Consider the following 24,886-nt stretch of genomic DNA (forward strand, 5'->3'; position numbering starts at 1 on the left):
GAGGGTCAGCTCTTTAAATCTGTGAATCCCTGGAGTCCACCACAGCAGTGATGCATGAAGGGAAGGAAGAAAGTGGGGAAAGAGGGTGGAAGGGAAGGAAACAAAGAAAAAATAAGTAGGAAACTCCAAGAAAAATGACTCAAGAGACAGAAGAAACAGGGGAGTCGAATATGACGAGGACAGCGATAAACAAACACATCCGTCACGGGGACGGGGCAGAACGCTGGATGGGGGAGGCATGTTGGAAGGAAACACGCAGCCTTAGTTGACCGTTACGTTGGTCCGAAACATCCTTTAACTCAAATTTGGGTGACAGCTATTTACCTAAATAAAGCCAAACGTATACAATTAAAGAAAAAAAAAATCAATCTCAATCCCCCCACCCCCAGTCAAAACAGAGACGTAGAAAGCAGAACTTTTGGAGTCTGGACTCATGCCCATGTATGACATAAAAGTGTCATTCTTAGCATACAGACCACCAGATTTGCTGTTGACCTGATGGTTTCTTGATACAAAAACAAACGACAGACCAGAAGTCCTAAAGATTTACTTTAGAGAGAGGCATCTGTTACTAGCGTAATCTGACTCCATCACAACTTCCTGAATTGGAAATAACGGTGCCTGGAAATAGCCCTTGCCCGAGCCTACCTGTTCACAGAGTGGCATGTGTGCACAAGCATTCTGCCCGACCATGCGCGGTCCTGAGCACCCCTTTACTGCCTGAAAGTCAAGCCCTGTGGAATGTAACCTGGGACTGCACAGTGCCCCAAAATGCAAATACTGTTTATGATGAAAACTGAGAAAAGCGACGTCCGTGGCCCGCTGCCAAGTTTAATTTCCTGCCATGTCTTTGGCATGTAGTTAAAAAACCCCTTTGTCTCGAGCTCCCAAACCACTGTGCCAAATGTGTGTTTCTAAACAAATAAAAATCATGCGAAAAGGACCAAAAGAGATTGTGTAGGTTCAGTCTCTGGATTTGCTTAAAATTGAGCATTATGTTCAAACAAACAAACAAACGAACAAACCCCTAATGTTTCGTTGAGCATCTTCTTTGTGTAGAGCTGTAGACACGTGAAAATCCAGGTTTAGAAAGACAGTTCACCAAGGGGAAGGTCATTTTGCTTTTCTAAGGCAGTGTTTTCCTCATAAGAGATGCATTACACAATTTTTTAAAATACTCAATGTGCCCAGTGCATTTAAAATAAGTTCAATTGGCAAAATCATGACTTAAGAAAACATTTTCACAAACAGTACAGTTATACGTCTGAAGACACACACACACACACACACACACACACACACAGAGATTTTATATAACCAAGCATGTTTGGAAGATAGAAGTAGCATAAAGTATTTATAACCTCACTGGGCTATGTTGTAACAGCCACAGTGTTTTAGTTCTCTTGTCTACTTGTTAAAGAAAGTGGTCTATGATGACATGATGAAATCGCCATCATCATCATCATCATCAAAAGCGGTGTCTACTGGTGAGCCCTATTCGGTGCTTTTCCCGCACTGTCACTCAATCCTGTCAACCGGGAGTGGGGACTTCTGTTAGGGGATCTTTTTTTCTTCTGTTCTCCACTTTCAAAGTGGACTCTTGGGGTGCACAAAGGCCAGGTCACCTGCCCAGCAGCCACAGCTTGGACACGAGAGCCTGGACTGTCATTGAGGCCATCTGAACCGGAAGCCAGTGCCCGAACCCACATGCTCCGCTGCTTCTCATATCCAGCCGTAAAGATCTTGAAAAATGAAAGGCCTATCATTTCACTAGCCTGGCTCCAGGTCCTGGACTGGCATCCCTCAGGATGACCCTCAGGGCTCCCCACTCCTTCAAGGCCCAGGCTGCCCGCCCTGCCCACCCCCTGGCGACGGTCAACCGCTCCTGTCCTCCCAGTGTGTTCCAGACACGTGACTTTTCTGCTGCCCTCCTGAGACGCCGAGCTGGCTTTGCACAGGCCAGTCTCCACGACAGTGACTCTTCTAGACGCCCCCATCGTCGGCCCCTCCCTCCCCTCTTCAGGAGCCTGCTCCAGTGTCAGCTCTTCAGGGCCTCCTCTGGTCCCCTTCACGAAGACAGAGCGCACCTGCCCTCTCTCGCACTGGCTGTCTCTTCCACCTACTTTATGTTTATTTTATTTATTTTTTTGTTACTCCTCACCTGAGGATATTTTTCCATTGATTTTTGAATAGAGGGGGAGGCAGGGAGGGAGGGAGAGAAAAAAAAACATCGACGTGAGAGAGACACACTGATTGGTTGCCTCCTACATGACCCTGACCAGGGCCAGGGATTGAACCTGCAACCGAGGTACGTGCCCTTGACCGGGAATCGAACGCGTGACTCTTTGGTCTGTGGGCTGACACTCCAACCACTGAGCCAAACCAACCAGGGCTAACCTACTTAATTTTTTTACAGAACTTATCATTCCCTTAAATCACACTATGCAATTACATAGAAAAGACTGTCTTGATTAATTTCTGATCCGGGGGGGCAGGACCTCTTTGCTCACCTCTCTGGTGCCTAGCCAGGTGTCTGTAAAAAACAAACAAACCACGTGCTCAACAGGCTCTTGTGGAATGAATAAAAAAATTAATCTAGAATGTCTAAAAATTTTAAATATAGGACGTTTATGAAAAGAAACACACTACCATCCATAACTAGGGAAGAGGAATAAGTAATAATTAGAATAGTAAGGGCAGTCATTTTTTTTGGTACATGCCCCTAGCGGGAACCGAACCCGGGACTCTCTGGCCCGCAGGCTGATGCTCCAACCGCTGAGCCAAACAGGCCAGGGCAGAGCAGTCAATTGTAAAACGCATTCTCACGTGTGGTCTTCAGAGCGGCAGCCGTCTAGGAAGCGTGTGTGGACACACCTCGTAAAAGCCGGACAGTTATGAAAATCACATACGACCCTTCTGTGCCTGGTGTCGCCAGCAAAGGGTCTGGTGTCACCCCTTTGGAGGGTGCAGGGGACGCTGCAGGGGTTCAGCGTTTCAGGTGCTAACCAGACAAAGGGAGGTTGAAAGGGAGTTGAGAGGGGTGTGTGCATGCTAAAATAACAGCCACGGGGAGAACATTTTGGCACAAATCCTCCATCCTTCATCCCGGACTCCACTACATTCCAGTGTAACCTCAAGGATGTGGTCAGGTCTGAATGTCCCCCAGAGCGCCGTCAACTGTCCCGCACCGCGCCCATGTCTCAGCCTCACTGTGCTGTGTGGGGCCTGGAACTAACCGGCCCGTGCACGATCCGTCCTACACACTTTTCTAGAGCCCAGGAAGCCCCACAGTGGTCAAGCTGGACTCGATCCCAAGGCTCGGCCTCGGCCCTGCAGTTCTGGGGGCGCCTGGACCGCACGTCGCCTCGTGGGGAACAGCGAGTGAGTGGCAAGCGGCGCGCAGCGCGCAGCGTCTCTGACAGTCTGTGGACGGGTGTCGGGCCGGACTTCTGCGACGTTTAAATCCAGACCCGCCTGTGTAATATTACATTTTCCAAAGGACACAAGGAGAAGGTCTGTTTATTCACTTGGATGAGAAAAGTGTCTTCAAGACACTTGAAGTATACTAATAAAGATAAGTGGGAATAACTGTATCATATTTTTTTGCTCCTTCACACTCACCGTGACATTAAGCAGAGTTTGAACACAGATATAATTTTGGGACAGGTACTACAGACATAATAAAAGAAGGTCGATTTTTATAAAAATAAGTACATTTTTAAGAATATAAAATAGTGTTATGATTAATGATATACACACACACATATGTATATGCTATGACTACACAAAGAATGTTATAAACTTCTAGTATTAATGCTAAAACAACTGTGGAGATTCATATACGGAGAAATAAAATTTTAAGTTAAAACAAAGAAACTCTCTCTTGGTCTGAGATTACATGTATTATGTTTTATGGCAGAGTAGAGTATTTTAACAAATATAGTGTTAAACTTCTTAAAACAGAAATCTAGTGGCGAAAAAAAATATCTATCTATCCATATCTATCTATCTATCTATCTATCTATCTATCTATCTATCTATCATCTATCTATCTATATACAAGCCAAGTATCGCTTAAAACTGAGCCAAATCAGGTCAAAAGAGAATCAGTTTCCTCCACACACAGTATGTAGCGTTCTGTTTTCTCAAAGACGGCTAATGAGTTAAAAATAAGAGACTTCGCCCACTTACTAAAGATTTGTCGGGATAGACGCCAGCCCTTAGCAGGGATGCCTTCCAGCTGTCCACGTCCTCCTGAGAGTCACAAGCCAGCTCCAGGAAGCGATAGTCTTTGTATACATTCCTGGAGTTAAAAGAAGACCATGCTTTTAGTTCTGAACCAAACTTAAGAGGATTTCATATTACTGTGGACAATGATCCAATGAGGGCCCACATGAGTAGTTCTTAAACAGTCACCGGGAGGAAAAAACAATTCGTTGTGTTTAAAATAATGAGTAGATTCCTGTATAGGTATTATACACTTTTATAAAGCCTCACATTGAAGAATTCAGAGTCGTCTGTACTGCGGAGCAAGAAGTTCTCGGAATCCAAACTCCCTCACTGGGGTGCACGGCGGGCCCATGGAAGGGGGCTGTTCTTAGGGGACGGGTTTGCTCGTGCCTGGTAATCAGATTGATTTTCTGAAACCGTTTTACAAGTCTAAATGGCCAAAACCTAAAAGTGCGTGGCGATAATCTTACGAATGAAAATACTCTGCCAGATTGAAAACAGAAATGGTCGTCCATGTTGTGAAAGGGAGAGAATGTTAACCGGTATGTAGCAGAGCGGAATGCTTACCAAGTGCACACTCGTAACTGAGACATTGCTATAATAATAAAATCATACAAATAAGAATAATGATACCAATAAGAATAATAAAATACCGCAAATGACGTCATATATGCCCTTTTGAAAATGTTGGAACCTAGATACCTTTTCCACTGTTTGCAGATAACCTTATTTCTTACACTCTCTTTTCACATTTTTCTGCATTTTTCACATGGTGGAGTTTTTATCTCCATTTCTATCAATTTGGTGACCTTTTTCATTTACCATGATACCATAGTCACCTACTTACACCATTACCTCTTTCTAAACATCACATTACAATGACAATATTCATCATTATAACTGTATGGTCATTTACTTAACTTCGTTTTAATATTAGACAATTAAGTAATTTCCTTTTTCTTCTTTTTTTTTGCAATCATAAATAATGCTTAAGTGAATATTTTTATCTGTTAGCCTTTGTCATACTTACTGCTATTTTCTGAGCGTAGATTTCTATAAACAGAATTACAGGATCAAGGTTATGATCATTTTTTAAGACACCGATACACATTCCGATCACCTTTCCAGAAAAGAGATCCCAAGTTAGACAGACAGTAGCAGTGTGCAAGATTAACGATCTCTTTTTCTTCTTGCTCTCTCTTAAGGTGTCCTCATTCATGCCAGAAGGCCTCCTGTGCATCTGAGTCCAGATGGCTCACATATTCTGTCCAGAGCTGTCTCCGACTCATACTGCCTGCGGACTTCTCCCCTTGAGGATCTCAGGGGCCCCTTGACGAATGACCGCACTGGGGGTTCCCCTCACGCAGCAGCGGCCTGATGCAGGGACTTTGCGGGTACCTCAGCCACCTCCCGCCCTCCTCTCCGCTCTTCCTGGGGCTCCCGTTTCGGACTGGCCTCTAGCAGGCCGGCCCTCTGGGTTTCTGGTTGACACCACCCCCACATTTCTGCCGGCGGTTCAGTGGGCAGTGTAGAGGTTTCTTCTTGTCTTCCTGTTGAGCCCCCTTTTCTTACTCAGGGCAGAGTGTGCTGATGGCTTAGAGATTTCAACCCGGTTTAACTCCACTTGCCCTGCAGAAAGCCGACCGCCAGCTCCGGGGCTGCTGACACCCTCCGTCGCCCTCGTGTGTGAGTGTTTTGGATGTAACAGTGGGTGGAGAAGGGTAAAAGAGGACCTCCTGACTTTTCACCATCTTAAAACAAAACCGCCTCGCTCCGTCTTCACAGCCGTCCCGCAAAGCTGGGAACAGAGCTGTGCACATCGAGGCCACCGAGATGCATGGAGATCAGGGTACTTTCCCAAGATCACATGGCTGAGGGATGACACAGCCCGGGCCCGCCACAGTCCTTGGCATGTGGCTGCCTTAAAACAAGAAACTGTTCAATGAATGGATGAGCAAACGGACTATGGAATGAACTTGGACTGCACTTATTTCTGAAACCGCTCTTTTTCACCTTGGATGGAATCCCTAACTTTCTACAGAAAGCGTAAGATTAAGACGAAGTTTAAGGAGATGAACCACAACAAGCAGCACGAGTCATTTAAATGCAAAGTGGGACACATGGAAAGAAAGTGTACTCTCCAAGCACGAAAGTGTACTTTTGGAAACGCTGAGAGATCCTATCTCTGCGACAGAGCAGCAAGGAGAATGGACGATCTCGATGAACTTCGTCCGTTCTTACCGGTCTTATTACTCCTCTCACAAAGCTTGGAGCTACCACTTAGGTTTGACTGGAGGCATTGCCACTGCCCAGGACGAGTTCCTTTAAGATGCAAAGGTACCGGGAGGGCACAGCTGGCCGAATGCCAGGAGCTCTGGGCCAGCTGACGGCTCGCAGAGCAGAAAGGGGCAGACTTTCCACATTCTCTGAGCAGATCTGAAGAATTCGGCTTTGGCCCATCCTCGCTGACCTTTCTCCAGAGTATTTTCTTTCAGGGGCTCTTCACATGGAAAATCTTGATTTTTTTCCCCCCCTCAAAGGATAGCCAAATTCTTGAGAGGGAAAATAATTATCTGGTTGAAACATTAGAAGAAGGTCTAAGACTTCTGGTGGCTTTGGCGGCTTCCTTTCTACCCAGTGTTGGAGCTTCCTCTCAGGCCGTGTCTGGACACCCGAGGAGAGCTGTCCTCGGGTCGGAAACACTGACCCAAGCTGGTTGACTGGAAGACCCCGAGATGCTGTCGTTTCAAGGTTCTCGGCACACGCTGTCGCCGCGCACATAACCCAAAGCAATTTGTACCGACTGCATTTTTTTTTGTTTAGTCTATTTCGGCTGCAATCAGGCAGATAGGGGCTTCTGAATGATTTCACTGTGAAATCAAGCCGAACTGTGTTTTACAGCTTGGAAAAAAATGTAAGTCACCTCAACATTAAAAATGAGCAGGAGAAATTGTATCCCACGCGTAAAGGGCTTTTAAGCACTACCCCGAAGAGAACATGACCGCATGATGAGCCCATGTTTTGATTATATGTATAACTTCCCGTCATATGTCATAAGAATGTCTTTGGTTGAAAAATGTGAAGTTTAATTTCCTTACCTATGAAAGCTCTTCAAACATCTGAGACCCGATATTGTGTCCCCAAGTCTTCTAGCCCTTAAGCAGACCCTTGTAACAATTTTTTCAGATGTTTTAAATAGGAAGAGGATTCTCGATATCACAGCAACCTTCTTGCCCTCCCACGAATTCGTTGTTTTAAAAGGATTTTCTAGCCCTGACTGGTTTGGCTCAGTGGCTAGAGCATCAGTCTGTGGGCCAATGTGTTGCGGGTTCGATTCCGGTCAAGGGCACGGACCACGGTTGTGGTTCGTCCCTGGCTCTGGTGGGGGTCGTGCAGGAGGCAACCAGTCTATGTGTCCTTTCCACGTTGATGTTTCTCTCTCTCTCTCTCCCTCCCTCCCATTCTATCTGAAGATAAATAGAAAAGTATCCTCCGGTGAGGATTAAAAAGTAAACAAAAGGATTTTCTAAAAATGAGATGCCAACAACTGATCACAAATCTCTAGCCTCAACACCACGCAGCTGCGAGACAGCGGGGTGCAGCTCTTCCCTGCTTTCTGGAAGCCCACTGGGACTCCTGTGGGTTAGGAAAATGTAGGCGAATATAACAAAGGCCATGAGCACCTGCTGAAATCCCAGTGGCGCCTTTTATGATCTTATGTGACGCTGGGTAAGGCAACCTCTCGGAATTCCAGCTTCCTCATCTATACAATGGGGATGATAACAGTACCCATCTCCGGCTGCCTGTGACCCTAAAATCGGGGTAGAGGTGCAGAGAGCACGCCTAACCCACGCCAGCCTCGGGGAGCACACAGGTGACCCGTGCGGACGCCTACCCCACGCCAGCCTCGGGGAGCACACAGGTGAGAGTGCGGACGCCTACCCCACGCCAGCCTCGGGGAGCACACAGGTGAGAGTGCGGACGCCTACCCCACGCCAGCCTCGGGGAGCACACAGGTGACCCGTGCGGACGCCTACCCCACGCCAGCCTCGGGGAGCACACAGGTGACCCGGGTGGACGCCTACCCCACGCCAGCCTCGGGGAGCACACAGGTGAGAGTGCGGACGCCTACCCCACGCCAGCCTCGGGGAGCACACAGGTGACCCGTGCGGACGCCTACCCCACGCCAGCCTCGGGGAGCACACAGGTGACCCGTGCGGACGCCTACCCCACGCCAGCCTCGGGGAGCACACAGGTGACCCGTGCGGACGCCTACCCCACGCCAGCCTCGGGGAGCACACAGGTGACCCGGGTGGACGCCTACCCCACGCCAGCCTCGGGGAGCACACAGGTGAGAGTGCGGACGCCTACCCCACGCCAGCCTCGGGGAGCACACAGGTGAGAGTGTGGACGTCCACAGTGTCACCGCGTCCTCTGCTCTAGGCCATTGGGCCCTTCCCGCTCGCCACCTGCGCAGCCAGGGCCCCGGACCGAATCACCGCCAAGGGACGGGAGGCTCCCACCCGAGCTAACAGTCTTTGCTATTTTCTTTTCCTGACAGAGCAGAGAACCAAAAAAATAAAAATAAAAAAGACTAAAAATTTTAAGTAAGGCATTTTTAATTTCTAGGAAGAGCTGTTTGAAAGAAGAGTATCAGGAGGCGCGCGGAGGGCAAGCGCAGCTAAGGGGTGGCGGAGTCTGCGGACAGCGGCGGGGTCTTCTCTAGGATGATGCTCACAAACATCCTTAGGCAGGTCACGGTGGAACTGCTGGAGATTCCTACAGCATCGAGTGTTTCATACCAAATGCTCACATCATCTGATGTCCCGTGAATTAAGAAGGTCACCGTAATTAAAACAGGCCAGTTGGGAGCAAGCCCTCCGTGGGGACTTGGTGGCCCTGGGCTCCTGGCCCTGCTCCCCAGACTCCAGTTCCCTCGTGGAAAGAGCAGGGGACTGATGGACGGGGCGAGGGTGCTGCAGAGAACTGAGCAGGCTCCCGACGGGAGGATCCGGGCATTTCTGTCCTGTCCCAGCCGCCCTTGGGGGGCGGGGGGGGGGGCTACCCTGTGTGCAGGCCTGTGGCTGCTCCGCCGTGGCCATGACTGTTGGGGGCCGAGGTGTCAGCGTGACATCTGGCCCCAGATCGAAGCCCATTTGTTTTCTGCTTTATCTGTGTGTCTCCTCTGCTTCTAAAAACGCAACAACAAATGTTAACTGGAGAGGGGAAGGAAAGGGGGTGATTTATTGACTCCCTGGAACCCCAACAGTGCGGGGTGGCTTTGAAGACAGGGTAGTGGCTGGTTTCAGATGGGTTAGGCAGGAAGTGCCAGAGGCCCTCTGAGTGGAAATGCCCAACAGGCAGCTGGAGATGTGGAGCTGGTGTCTCGGGATCATAAATAATAACCGTCCTCCATGTGGCTGGGAGGCCGGCTGCCATGGGAACTTGTTTATTTCCTTTTAATACAGCTTATTAGCTTCGTTAAGTATTTTCCCATAGGAGGACAAGCCAAACAGCCACGGGTCATGTGTCCACTCGGGCATAACCAATAGCAGGCAAATGAGCCAATAGGACAATGTCCCTTGGAGAAGCTGTTGTTGCAATCCAGACTTTATCTAGCCCAAAGCGATGAGACTCTAGACGGGAATAAAAAGAGGCAGCTGGGAAGGGAGGTAGGGAGGGGCCCCCAGTTCTCAGTCCGTCTCGTTTACTGGGTCAGAAGGGTTGTGTAAGACCCGCCTGGGCTCCGCAGGCCAAGGGAAACCCAGGGCGGCCCGGGGCCTCGGCCGGGCTCGGGAAGGGTACTGTCTCCGCCAGCCCGGCCTCTCTCCTTCCAGGGGTCAGTGTTTGAGAATCACCTCAGGTGGGATCTTTCTTTTGCGTTAATGACTACACATTCTTACTCTATGAAATCTTAAAAAGAAAAAAAAACCCTCATTTTTAAAGTTCTAGAGAACTAGATTTATGAGCAATGATCAACACAGGAGAAGCAATACCTCATCCCAGAAGGCACAGTGGGCAGCAAGCCAAACACAACAATGAAAATATGGAGGAATGGTTTTCTGTGGGCCCCAACACCAGGGGAGCGCGATGGGAGTTCTTGGAGCCTGGGGGCAGGGTGAGGGCGTGTGTGTAAGTTCACCAGTATGAGCAGGGCAGAGGAAAGTTCTAGAAGGCTGAAAGGGACTGGCACATCACGGTACCAGTCATCTTCCACAGGGGGTCCCCACCAAAGGAGCCTTTCAAATGACTTGAAAACCATTACCTGTCAGCATGCCGATTATTATTTAAATCCTGTAAAGTTATGCCAAGTCTGTTCCTTGAACTCCGTTTGGAAAGTCCCGTGTGAGTCTCAGTGACATGGAGAAACTGGCCTTAGGGCCACTTTCTGCGTCTGAGGCTATGACAAGATGTCCTGTGCACATCAGGATGTCTGGGCTGCTCTGGACGGGCTGCCCACGACGGGCTCCGCCCACTGGCCCCACTGGGGCACCGGCACCGTCTCATCTGGGCTCTGCTCCGTGAGACCGGGATGGGCAGAGTGCAGCCGCACGACTCTGCTTAAGGCCCCAGATCTGTTCACGCACCTCAGTCTCTGCCGCAACGAGAAGAAACCCGGTCTGCAGATAGCTGGGCTCCTCGGGGCCGCGTCTGCAGAGCCACTGCAGGTGCACTGTTTTCAGCGAACATGGATGTCGTTGAGTCATCAATGAAAAAAGACAGCAGATTTTAAAAATCAAGCACTTCCATGACAACCTGGGTTGTGTGTGAAGGAGTGCTGTTTGTGTAGAAGCTGGTGATGGCGGTGACAGTTCTGTGGCAGGGGGCCCATGGCACCCCCGTTCATGCTTCAGGCCTGGGCGTGCACCGTTGCCTCTGTCCACCTGGCAAACTTCTCCAGCCCTGACCCAAACGTTCCCAGGGAGCAGTAACTGCGTAAGTTCTTCTCTGTGCTCCCTGATGCCTCAGTTATACATCCTGTTGAACTAGAGCTCCCTTTTATTTATGGAATTCATTGCTCCGAGAGGTGGTAAGAGTATAACCTGATTTGCATAAAATCATGGGCGAGAGACCCATACTGGACCAATACAAACAGGAGAGACTTTGATGGAAATCTTCCAACTCAAAGTTTCTATTCAGGAACCCTTCCATGCCAGGTGACTTCACAGAAGACGACGGAAGGATGGGTGAATCCGGTGTCTGGTTACGTGACCTGGCATTTTGTATAATGGTTCTTCACGTAGTCAGACATTGATTTATTTGTGTAAGAGACATTTGTGAGGGGCTGTGTGACGGGCACACTGCTAAGCCTGCGGGACACAGCCTTGATTAAGACAAACAAGGTCCCTTTTCTCATGAAGCTTCTATCCTGGCTCAACATACAACACTCGATGGTGAACAGAAAGCCGACCCACCAACGGTCACTTATTTAGCTTTCACTGTGCAGGTACCAGCACACCCCAATATCCCAGTGCCATGTCCCTCTTCCCCTTAAACAACAAAACAAAAACACACATCTGTTTCATTGCAGCCAGTTTCGTCATTGTAACCATTACTCAAAAGGACGGAAAACAATGCGTAACTCAGATAAAGGAAACCTTGACAAAGCTGCTGGCGCTTTTGAAACACTGCTGCTGGGAATGGACACTACAAAGGCGCTTGGGACCAGACAGCTGTTTGAAAGAACAACGATTTCATGTCCTGGGACTAACTTTAAAATTGAGATGTCTTTGCCTTCCAGGAAAACTCAGCAGCTGGGGGACGGTGTTGCTTCTCTTCCACATTTCGCTGGATTCCGTTTTAAGGGGGGAAAGATATAAAGGAGAAAATTGCACGCAACACAGAACAAAACCTACTGCTCACCGAGCAGCTGCACGCTTTCAGCCGCAAGGAAGACACACGGGCAACCCCAGATCTCGTTGTAGCTGAGGAAGGAGACATCACAGCCCCTTGCTGGTGAAGTCCACCTCTTTCCTTGCAAAACTTCAAAAATGACGCCTAAATCTCAACAAGATCAAGGCAAACTCGGCTTTCTACAGGAATGGAAACAAGCAGACGGCTTCAGAGAGTGACGATGGAGAATCGACACGAAGAATCGGAGTCACTGCGGCCCGTACCCTTCATGAGTCACACCCGGCGACCACTGTGCCCAGTTCTGGAACTGAGCTAAGGCAACAGGACCATCCTCAGGGAGCTGGAGAAAGCAGGTCACTGGCTCACAGGTGACCTACCCCCCATGACAGGTGCCATGTTCCCGGTGACTCTCCCTTCTCTTGAAATTGTCATTGTGATGATTAATTTGTGGACCATGGAGGAAATAAACCGGTTTCTAGTGGATGGCTCCTCTGGGACTCTGTCATTGTACCGTCTCTGGGACATTCCTGGCTCCTCTCCCTGCATCTCACCTCACCTCCTTTCAGTCCCCAGGGGGTTCATCCGCCATCTAGTCCCCTCCACACTGTCAGCTTCCTTTGACCATCCGGGGGCGCTCCTTGTCCCCTGGTTCCAAACATGCCCCGGCCAGCTTCAGGATTTCCCGTAATTCCGTTCTGCTGACACACGCTCTCTCCCCTTCACCACACACAGCATCTCTTATCATAACCAGTTTTCATAACTTCCAGTTATAAATAGTCTCTTTCCAGCAAATCAAAAGGCTGTTCTCTGAACACAACTTCCTGCCTTCGGCCATGACTTCCCATAGTCAGGTCTTTGGAATCCCATCAGCCGCGTCACCGCACTCGCGACTGTTTCGGGAGGAAATAGTCACACTTGGTTGGAGCTAATCCCCTCATCTCTCACTGTGTGTGTGTGTGTCCAGCGCAGACACCACTAAGCTCCGTAATTTTGAGTTTCGTGCCTCTCCCTGGACGTTTTTCCTGTTCCCTCGGAAAATTACCCTGGCATCTCTGTTGGATGGCTTCCTAAATCTCTGACAAAATAACTCACATGTGTAAAAATTAATCGAAAAGTACACAGTTCTGTATAATTATTCTGGACTTCTTTTTTATATCACTTCATAGAACATGCAGTTACCATCAAGTAAATACAACTGACACTTAAGACTGAGGAAGAGCCCGGCCAGTGTGGCTCAGTGGCTGAGCATAGACCCTGCACCAAGAGGTCGCCGGTTCGATTCCCGGTCAGGGCACATGCCCAGGTTGTGGGCCCGATCCCCAGTGGGGGGCATGCAGGAGGCGGCCAATCGATGTTCTCATTGATGTTTCTATCTCTCTCTCTCCCTTCTTCTCTCTCTAAAATCAATAAAGATAATAATAATAATAAAAAAAAAGAGACCGAGGAAGGATGTTCGGCGAGCAGTGAGCTCAAGGATGCTAATGAGTATTCCCAAAATGCATTCCCTCACTCCTGCATTCCCCAGGAACTGCTGCACGCCAGGCGCTTCTGGGCCTGGGGAGAAGAGAGAGGTGAACTAATGAGATGAAATCTGTGTCTTCACAGAACTTAGACTCAAATGGGGAACACAGAAGACAAAGAAAATACGGCTAAAGATATGAACAAGTAGTAAGTATCGTGGACAACACAGACCAGGAGAAGGGGGCAGAATGATGGAACTGTCTCTTAGAGAAGACAGTCAGAAAATTCTGTGGTGACGTTTGAAAAGAGGCTTGCATCAAAGAGGGGGCGCGACGCATGGGAATCTCTGGGGAAGGACCTCCCGGGCCACGCCAAGGCCCTGGGACAGGAAGCAGCCGCAGAGCCGAGCCACAGCGAGGAGCCCGGGTCCCTGCAGCAGGACGGGCGAGGGCAGAGGACCAGCCAGCAGCAGACCGGGGAGGCTCCTCCAAGGCCACGGTAAGAAGTCTGGATTTTGTCTCAGCATGATGAAATGACCCTGCAGGAATTTAAGCCGAGGTGTGTGATAGGATCTGATTTACTGCTCTGAAATACCAGTCTTGTGTGAGAACATGCCGGCTGGAATGTGGAAAGAGCAGAGGGAGACCCAGGGAGGAGGAGGCTGCTGCGGAACCGGCCCGAGGGGACTGGGTGGGAGGCAGACACAGGAAGGAGTCGTGGAATTCCGACTGGGAAGAGCGTCTGTTTCCCTGAAGGAATGGTTGTGGAAAGTGAGTGAGTGAGAGGCTTGGGGGTGACGCCAAAGCATCTGGCGGGAGCAGCTGGGAGGCTGGAGGAGGGGAGATCAGGGGGTCCCCTCGAGACTGGGGCTGGCGGGCAGGACACCGGACAGACGTGTGAAGCCCAGGAGCCAGGACAGAGCTCTGTGCATTCAGGGTCCTGAGCACAAAGACGAAACAAGAGTGGTGGTCTCATATCTGCACGTGGGCCGGTGTGACGGGGGCCTCCGGGATCTCACTGCAGATCGAGGCTGACCTGCAGCAGGAGAAAGGGACCAAGGTCATGGACTTGCTAATGGCTTTGTGCTGACCTGGGGATTCGTCCCGGGCAAACACCCACGCCGTTCTGTGCCAAGGCAGAGACACGAGGGCCCCGCACAGGGTATCATGCTAGTCCACTACCCCAAAACACTCAACTGAAGATCTGTTAAGCTTGCGTAGTCCAAATTAATAAGCTTTTATAACAAACATTAGTGGCTTAAAAGGAATGTTAAATGCCCCCAATTAGCTTTCACTCCAATGCAGAATTCTTATGTTCACGCTTTCTCATAAAGGAGCTGCACCTCCCAAAGGAGAGGGACCCTCCATCTTTCTCTCAACGCACATCTGTCCCCTACACTGACTGCGAGGGGAAGACGACCCCCCATCCGGCAAGATGACCCTTCTGAAACCAGATTGCTAGTGACAACCCGCAAAGCAAATTTCAGCAACCAGAAAACCGGCCTCGCTCCCCAGGTTAAGCACGGGGAGACCCACGTCACAGGCCGGGAAGAGTCACGTTGATCGTGGAAACCACCCGAGAACGAGTACTACGGTCTCCAGGTGACACCAGCCGCTCTGGGGGGGGTTCTCCTCGTCGGCAGGCGCTGGGGTTGGCTGTGGAAACAGGGATGGCGGGCACCAGGGGACACAGCCTGGGCTTGTGTACCCGCCCGGGGAGTCCTGTGCTAACGCTCTCGGGTTGAAGGGGAGGTGGGGTGCAGCAGAGGTGTTTGTGAGAAGAAGGGCTAGTGAATCACAGAACCTGCCTTCTCCACACAGGTCAAAGGGTGAGTCCTGAGTGAAGATTTCCCTGAAGGCAACTGTCACGAACCGTGAGACACCCAGACCACGTGCACCCCGGCACAGGCCCCTCACTCAGGAAAGGAGATGGAAAAATAGGGAACACTGACCCGGGCAGGGGGAGCCATCATACACCCAGGGAACACAGAATGCAGAGTGCTTTTTATGAGCACATTGCCATCTGAATTCGATAGTGAAAAATAACAGTATAATTCTGGGGCAAATCTAGGATCCACAACAGTATTCCTTCTGTGACAGAGAAACCAGGACACACGTGAGAAGGCAGAGGTCTTCCCTGCGACCGGTCTCAGCCCAGGGACCCTCCCCTCCAGGAGCAGGCTAATTGCTGGTGTGACCATCATTTCCTGAAAGTCGCTCCTGGGCTGATGGGGTCTGTTAAAGCCTGTAACGGACAAACTTCAGTGCAGTCTCTGTTTTCATCCGAGGGTCTCTCCTAATTCTAGTCCTTTGAACATTCAAGGGGGGAAAATCATAGACGCCTAATCTAGCGACATGAACAGTTGAAAAACCTCTCGTGTTTGCAGAACGAAGTACCCTTTTTTGCTAGGCTCACAAAATAATCCTCTTATCCTCATCAATTAGTTCAACTCTCACTTACCGGATCCTTCTACCTGTCCTTGCCATGGACTGAGAAGTGTGACTGTAATGTTCTAGGTTATAAAACATCATCATTTTGTATAAAAGCAAGACTTTTTCTCTTCTTCACGGTGCCTGCTTGACCACACCAGCACACTGCCTAAGTCCTTCCAGGAGTGAAGCCTGCAGACTCTGAGGACCATTTCACTCGCTTCAGCAGAGTCAGAGTCTTAGACAGAGTTTGGATCGTGTTCCTGCAAGGACATGACACCCCGTGTTCTCCCACGGGGCAACCGCGCTGCCATTTCCTGCTCGCTACGAGAGCCCCGTGAACTCTGAGGATTGCGAAACCTTCTGGAGACCTTCCGACTGCCCCGGGGAGACCGGTCCGCAAGGTCTGAGTTTTTGCAATGCATTTCTGACTATTTATACAGATGTTGTGACTGGTTTGCACATTGGGAATCTAGGGAATGAGGTTCCGGGAAATGTCGTTTATTCTACTCATTTGCTACACCACTGGCAGAAACATCCCTCTCTTCTCAATACACTGAGAGTCGTAAGTGGCGAGAACAAGGGCTGGTTGTGTTTCCATGGCCCCCACCCAGGAGCCCAGCACATAATAGGTGCCCAGTAAAGTACTTATAAGTTAGATAACTTCTGCCCTCCATTTGTGTTCTCGAAGAGACTTTCCTAGCCACATTTAAACAACAGCAGCTCAGTCCCACAGTGACTCAGATTTGCTAATAAACTTTACAGTAAAACTTTGCTAATGGCTGTTTGGAAACTTAAATATGTGGTTACCCCTTGATTATTCTTGTTTGCCACACATATTGAACTACCCAAAGTGCTCAGAGAATATTAAGGCATGCTTTCCTCTCGAAGAAATGATCTTGCCTTTTGTCTTTCTTTTAGTTCTCGCCCCCTTTATTCCAATTCACGTCAGCTGACCTAGTATGAAAGCGAGAATCCTCATTTCTGATTCGGGAACTACTCGGACAATATCAACAATAAACAGCGGTATCACATTTGAGAGGGAAAAATTATAATGAGCATGAACCCTCATCCCTCGAGGACAGTTGAGGAAGGGCCCGCTACACTAAGCATTTTGGGGTAAATTAGAATATACAATTTAGAGTGTGCAATTTGTGTATTACAAGATTTAGAAGAATTATAATGCAATCTACATATAAATCTTGCCAAACATAATTTAAACTCCGATGTTTAGTAATGCACTTCAGACTTCACCCTATTTAGAGAACATTAGCAACATAAGCAATCATAAAAAACTGCAGAGAAACAGTTGTGCATAAAACAGGTTTTTACCTAGTGAAGTTGGGAGGTTCCATAGAGGTCACCTGAGCCAAATTCACCCACAAAGCAGGACTCTCCTCTCTGACATCATCACGGGTAGGATCGACCATTCAGCCCTTTTTGCACCAACCATCCCTGTTTATCACTGGGCATTGTTCCAGCCTAATTATTAACAGCGCCCCATTATGATCACCCTACCAGTAACTTGTCACCCAGTTTCTGTTCAAAGTGCTCTGGTGGTGGGGGAAGCTTGCTAACTCACAAGTTATGATAAAAACGTAAAATATATGTAACATAGAAAACATATTAAAACTTCTTTCTGTTGATGAGCTGATATGCTTAGCTCTTAGGATCTAAAGAATGATTATACTCATTTTGGTTATATTTGGTATCAGTACCAACTAAGACCTTAATTTTTTTTTTTTTTTTTACAAATATGTATCATCAACAAACACAAGTGTGGCTAAAATAGAGTTCAGAACTTTTTTTTACTGACGTGGCTTTTCTTGCAGCAAACGTGTTCGCATTTGCACTGATGGCGAAGAGCAAGGGTGGGAACCTCAGCCCCGATCAAGACAGCACCCTAGGTCTGAACCGACTGTCACTGTGTTCCCCGTTGACACCACTCACAGTTCAACACGAAGCCAGTTTCACGGAATGACAGCCCTGGCGAAGCAGTGAAAACGTGAAGTTTATGACACCGGACCCTGAGTACACGTCCTTCTAATATCCGATGTCACAGACGGGAGCGCCCACCGCACACGGGGCTCACTCCCATGTGCTCCAACTGGCAGCGGCCGCTAATGCACCTGCTTTGTGCATGGGATGCTTTTCCCCGGAAAACTCAACTGACAGTCAGTCTTCGGTCATGAAAACCTCAGTTTTTGGCAGAAATGTTCTCTAAAATGAACCAAGTGAGCCTGTCACTTAGAGGAAGCCCACTGACGGTATTTGTGACCAATGATAAAATTTGACCTTAGCATTTTGGAAACCTTGAACCTCCCACCAGGGGCTTGACAGCTTCCCCCTTTCTGATGAGATTGGTGGTGAGAGCAACGAATGTGGTTCTTAAATACTGTGGAATGAAATGTATAAATATGGAGGAGATCTGTATAAATCAGTGAACCGATATTTTCCAAATGACAAATGTATGACACTACCAAATCACTCATAAGAAAAGATCCATTTAAAGTGCATTGTAGGCCTGGCCCATTTGGTTCAGCGATTAGAGCATCGGCCCTCGGACCGAAGGGTCTTGGGTTGAATTTCCAGTCAAGGGCATGTACCTGGGTTGCAGGTTTGATCCCCAGTCCCAGGGCCGTGCAGGAAGCAACCCATATCAATGTGTCTCTCTCACATCAATATCTCTCTCCCCTCTCTCCCCACTCCCTTCCATTGTATCAAAAATCAATGGAAAAAGCCCTGGCCAGTCTGGCTCAGTGGTTAGAGTTAGAGTGGTTAGAGTGTCAGCCTGTGGACCAAAGAGTCACCGGTTTGATTCTGGTCAAGGGCACGTACCTTGGTTGTGGTTCAGTCCCCAGCCCTGGTTGGAGTCATGCAGGAGGCAACCAGTTGATGTGTCTTTCTCACGTTGATGTCCCTCTCTCTCTGTCTCCCTCCCTCCCACTCTATCTGAAGATAAATAGGAAAATATCCTCCGCTGAGGATTAAAAAAAAAAAAAAATCAATGGAAAAAAAAAAACAAAACTAAAGTGCACTGTAGACCAGTGGAGTATGCATAGTTTATTGGTACGATTTCAGATTCCACACTGCAACCAAGGTTTTGGAAACGCTCTCTTGTTATAATTGGTAAGGTATCAAAGAAGAAAATCCACAATCATCCGAAAAGGCTATTAAAATCCTCTCCCCTTCCTAACTAGTATCTCGGGGAGGCCAGCTTTTCCTCCTTCACGTCAACCGAACGACACATCGCCACAAACCGAAAGCAGACTCAGGAGGCTCCAGCTGGCGCCCATTAAGCCGCACATTAAAGAGATTTGCTCAATTGTAAAAAAAACAATGCCACTCTTCTCTGATATTTTTAAATATACTTTTCCATACAAACATACTATTTGTGCGAATTTAAAATAGATTTATTACTATCATTTTAAATGATTTAACAAATATTTTTAATCCCTCATTTTTAATTTCTAATAATGGATATCATTGGTGGTATGCTAATAAATATTTAAAGACTAGCTCTCCAGAAATTAAAAAAAAAAGGCAAAAAAGCTGCGGTTTGTAGCATTTGCCAATTTCCATGGTATGAATACCCTCACTATAGCCAATTTTGAGCAACAACGTGAAGTCAATCGGCTCACAGAATTCCCGGTGTAACCCACACACTCCATATAAAGAGAAACCCTTTGAAGTCTCCAAGAATGTTTACGAGTTGGGGGGGGGGGGTCCTCAGACCGAAGCGTTTCAGGGTCATTGGTATGGATCGTATGTGGCCCGTTTATTTAAAACTCCACCATGTAGTCATCAAAACACGGAAATAGTCCAGCCACCTTGGTGCACTGAGAGAGAACCGGTCACAAGCATGGGTCTGGCTTCTAAGGCGGACCCCACTCGAGTGTTGCCACAGGGGCCGAGCACCCCAAGGCCCGCGTGCTCTGGCCTGGAAGAGAGTCCCGGGTACAGGAGGTCCCTGCGCTGGGACCTCCGCAGCTTTCTCTGCCGTAGCATTTACTTTCCTCAGATTCTAAGAAGAAACAGGCAGTCCCAAAGTTAGAAAAAGGAGAGAAGAGGGGGAAAGGGCATGCAGTTAGGCTCCGCAAATGTTTTCCTTTAAACTTTTTTCTTTATTGATTTTAGAGAGAGAGGAAGGGAGATGGAGAGAGAGAGAAACACTGATGAGAGAGAACATCGATGGGCTGCCTCCTGCATGCCCCCCACTGGGGATCAGGCCCACAGCCTGGGCATGTGCTCTGGCCGGGAATCGAACCGGTGACGCCTCGGGGCATGGGTCCACGCTCAACCACTGAGCCACACCAGCCGGCTGCAAATGCTTACTTGACGCACGCAGGCAGCTGCTCTGTCAGCCACAGTGCCACTAACATCGTCTACTGAGGGTTGCACCTTGTTGTTCCCTGTACTGAGGCTGTGGTGTGTGTTAATGAACATTAATTACACCTGCCAGTAAATAGGTTTAATTTTAGTTTCCCTCTGAATGTGGCTAATTGAAGCAGAAGAATATAATTTCTAGTCAAGGTGTATAATTAATCAAATCCCTCACTGGGTTTTCTCGCAGTAGGAAGAGTCCCTACGGACATTCTTTATGGGTAAGTTGGCTTCACAGTAAATCATCGGGAAAAATAAAACATATTGTACATGCAACGGTAGGTCACCAAAAAATTCCTGGTTTGTGAATCGATACTGCAAAAAGCCAGGCTTGTGCTGAATGTTCTCGAGAGCCATTCGAGGGGCCCAGTGATCTTCCTGTAACTTTGCTTATGCGCGTTACTCTGACTCAAAGGCTTCTTCTCACTCAGGAACTCCAGGCAAGGTGCCGGACACTCGGAAGAGCAACAATGAGAACACTGCCCAGAGCCAGCCACGACACCGGGCTCAGGATAACTGGATTGAAAAGCAACAGATTCGAATAATAACCCTCTTTGGACTTTTCCTGTTTACTTTCTTATTTGAAGTAAATTCTTTCTTCAGCTTGCAGAGTGTTTGACAATGTTTGACAGGTGGTCTCCACAAACCTGATGATTCCAACAGTAAAACATGCCCTCAGCTCTCTTTATGTTTGTCCTTGGGAGGCTCCTAAGACTGCCAGAGAAATGGCAGGTGCTTGGGAATTTCCTTCATCCTAGACCCAGCGAGGGAAACGTTCACCTCTCGGCTTGTCCATTTCTCAAGAGCTCGGTGCGCAGGTGGCCAGCGGACACACCTGCACACCTGGTCACCTCCCCGCGGGCTTCGGCTCGGGGTGCTGTGGCATCCCGAAACCCCAGCACACCGTCTGAAGCACAGCTCCCTTTCATCTGAGCCTTGCCATCAATAACCAGAATGCAAGCACCATCTTAAAGGCGAGACAAGCTGTTTCATATCTTGAATCTTGTTCTTCATAATGACTCATTCACTTTCAAAGAGAAAAGTTCATTTTTTTAAAAACAGAAACTAGCTACACAATCTTATTTACAAATAATCACATGCTTGAAGATGTCGCCCACTTGCACCAGTCTCTTCTCATGGTCTGTCCGACCTGCTCGGGCAACTTCACCGCTGTAGCCTCTTTTAAAGACTGCAGTTTGTAAACGAGTGTAGGTTTTTCCAGAACATATCTGCAACTAGCGATTGCTCCCCAATTGTCCATGGACACAGTGGGGGCTGTTTTTGATCTAGAATGGAGGCACACTTCTGTCCCAAGCCACAGTGTTTGTCTGAGGGGCCTGGGGGGAGGGGAGAGCCCATCAGCAAATAGTTGTTCTGGGAAGTAGGTCAGGGACGGGCAACATGTTTGTTCTGAAATCCTAGAAGAAAAGTAAACTTGCTGCAAAGGACATCATTTCGTTTTTTTCCTGACTTCACACAGCCATGTCAGGCTCGGTCATCAAGATGGCCCTTGGACAGAAATCTCCCGAACACGAATGCCTCCAACACGGACCGGAATCCCTGCTGGTGCTACTCATGGCTTAGGCTACGAGTCCAGTTTCAATCCTTGGCAAAAGGGAACCGGATCTAAGTTGCCGAGTCTATCCTATGAAACCCTTTGAAATGCGCCAAGTCTCCCGGGGAGCCCAATGCCTAATTCCCCCAGAGAAAAATGGATATGGGCTATACACAGGTGCTCTAAGCATGAAGAATTTCTCCAAAGCCTCCTAATGACATTTGAAAAAGCTGAAAAGCACTGACTTGCTATTTTTCTCCCTCGGAAAAGGCAGAAAGTGTCGTCCAAGTAGGGCATCCTACGCCTATTTCGTTTCAGAGTTTAATTTGAAAACCAATAAGAGAAGAATTTAAATTGATTGCTTCAAGCCACAGACATTTCATACCCTGGCAATTATGTTGGCCTCCATGAGATTTATCTTAGCCGTGAAATCAATTGTCACTGACTTAGTTCATAAAAATATCACCAAATCATATTTGATTCCTGTCTTGGCGAAGTTGGCGAGTCAGAAAAAACCAAATGGGCAGACGATTTTGGTCCTCCAATCCATCTCTCTCCAGGCCTTCCTCTCTAGTGTACCTAGGGCCTCCTAAAGATGCTGTTTTACAACCAGACAGAGACTCATACAGGGAACAGATGCAGTGGGGAGAATTGGGAAACTATTGTAAGACACAGGATCGGGCCTGTATGATGACAAATGTCTTTGCAGTGAAAGACCGAACAAAGGTAGAAAGTGGTCACACACACACACACACACACACACACACACACACAAAGAGTTCTCTGATTCAAAGAGTAGGGTTCAACAGCTTTCGCAATTTAAAGTGTCTTTTTACTGACTTGCTAAAGACATATTCCGATCCAACTCCTCAACAGGGAAAGCAAGGGGCTTATCCTTTTATGTTTACAGGGGAAATTAACATCACTGTCCTATTGGGAGATCATCATCAATAACTCTGCGGAAGTCCTCAAACCTCTGTGTGACCCACATGAGCGTGACAGTTCCAGCAGAAACAAGAACGGCCAAAAATTTATCCAGGGAACCGAAATGCCTGGCTCTCTACCTCTCTGACTTCCGAACATCCTGTATGTATCAGAAAGCCTGAACTTTGTTAATACTTTGATAAAGCCACAGAAGGGAAAATTGAGAATGCTCAGTGCAGATACTTACAAGACCTTTTTGAATAATAGAAATAAGATGATGAGAACAAAGCTGAGACAGTCTACGAGGGAATGACTAGTCTTTTTTCTTAAGGGACAGTGTTGTGGAGTTCTGTTCTACTTACAGTCATACAAAATCCATTCACACAGTTTGCATATAAATGAAAATTCTCAGTTCCTCACTTTTTAAACGAAACATTTTTTTTTTTGTGCTGACATTATTTCCTCCATGTGTTTTCATTGAGTATTTCCATTTTCAGCCCACTGGAGTCTGAGGCTCTAGGCTTCTAGGGCTAACCTACAAAACACCTTTTATTGGCAATCATTTATATCTTCTCCATATAAAAAAGGGGGAAAGTTTACTATCCATCTATTCATTCTCTCATGTCACTGAGCTCCCCGATCACCAGGTAGGCCGTGGGGATAAGGCAGTCAAGCAGGCAGACACAGCCTCTTCCTCCTGGAAGTAGTCTAGATGTGGAGGCAAGTCTTGATGGCCAGAAAGAAGTACAGGTGTTACAATGTTGACTTAACTCACTGCGTTGCTCAGACACATTGTTTCTCAGAGCAATACGACTGACACCTGACTAATACCAGTCGACTTATGTGCTTCTCCAGACAATGTGTCAGAATTCAGCTGGTCTCCTTGCTGGCAGATACTGAGAATGAAGTATGGGGGAAAACAAACCTTTAGATCATCCCTGAAGTTACAGAAAGGGTACAACGAACTGGATAAATCCATTGAGAGTGATCAAGAGTTTTTACTCTCAAACTGACTCTCCTCCCTCCCCCCTTCCACGGGTATTCAGAGTAGGAGGGCACTGCCAACGCCCCTCCATGGAAAGGTGACCCATGTGCACTCCGCAGGGATGACACACATTTCATTACTCGGCTTGGATCGGAAGACTGGTTACTCACGTAATCTTCATTTGACAAAGAAGAAGCTTACTGAATCAGTGTATTCAGAAGATAAACAGTTCTCACGTATTCCATGAGGCGAGAAGAAATATCTTAAACATTCTTCTGACGACAGTGGTGTAGAATGAAATAAAATAAAATAACTGTTCCAGGTGTCTTGTTTCTGTGCCAACTACAAGATTAATTGCATTGTATTCCTTACAGAAAACTTCATTTCCTACTACAGAACTCTACATGTTTTTACTCTACTGAATTTCCAATAAATGTGAGCCTCTGCCATCCCTACGCATGGAAGAGTAATTGCTTCCCTTTTAATATCGATTTGACACCCCACCACATCCTAGTGAGACATGACCTTTCAGATAGGTCTTTGCACAGCACCTTTCTGCCCAGCATATTTGTTTAATTAAGCACTTTTCCAAACAACTTCAACTCCAAGCATGTCTTAATATAGAAAGAGAGCCATAAAGGTATATAAATGGAAAAGCTGACTCCAATTCCTTTCCAGCTCACAAGTGGAAAAATATACCCCACAACAATGAGCATAAAGAGCCATTCTTCTCAGAATGTCTACGGTGCCTGAGAGCTACAGTGTGGCATTCTTTGACATTTATTGAGTGTCAGCAATGTGCTGGGGACTAAGTGGAGCAGCGAGACATCCTAAAACCCCTTTTTATGAAAAAAGGGGGTGAATGAACTGAAACACTTGGTAATGCTGATAAGCCATCCTGTGAATTGGAACTACAGAGCAGCATCAAAGAAAGAATGCCTTATTTTAAAAGAAAACAGAGCTAGACAACCCCAAGGGGTGCTCAGAAAATACCACGTGGCAGGCCCACAACCCCCTCCCCACCCCCCGGACAGACACAGATCCGTCCTGGCGACCAGAGCTGAC

At 47.9% G+C, this 24,886-nt stretch overlaps 1 protein-coding gene across 4 annotated transcripts in view; it reads right to left on the bottom strand.

Moving 5' to 3' along the window:
• DNM3 (dynamin 3) overlaps positions 1-24,886 on the bottom strand; it is a 384,567-nt gene that overhangs the window by 74,501 nt on the left and 285,180 nt on the right. For all 4 annotated transcript variants that reach the window (XM_036272290.1, XM_036272289.1, XM_036272291.1 and 1 more), the window contains one exon: positions 4,192-4,303. In XM_036272290.1, coding sequence (XP_036128183.1) covers positions 4,192-4,303 — 112 coding nt within the window. The remainder of the gene's footprint in view (positions 1-4,191; positions 4,304-24,886) is intronic.

The sequence above is a fragment of the Molossus molossus genome, unplaced genomic scaffold, assembly GCF_014108415.1.
Source record: "Molossus molossus isolate mMolMol1 unplaced genomic scaffold, mMolMol1.p scaffold_m16_p_20, whole genome shotgun sequence".
In the NCBI taxonomy this organism is placed as follows: Eukaryota; Metazoa; Chordata; class Mammalia; order Chiroptera; family Molossidae; genus Molossus; species Molossus molossus.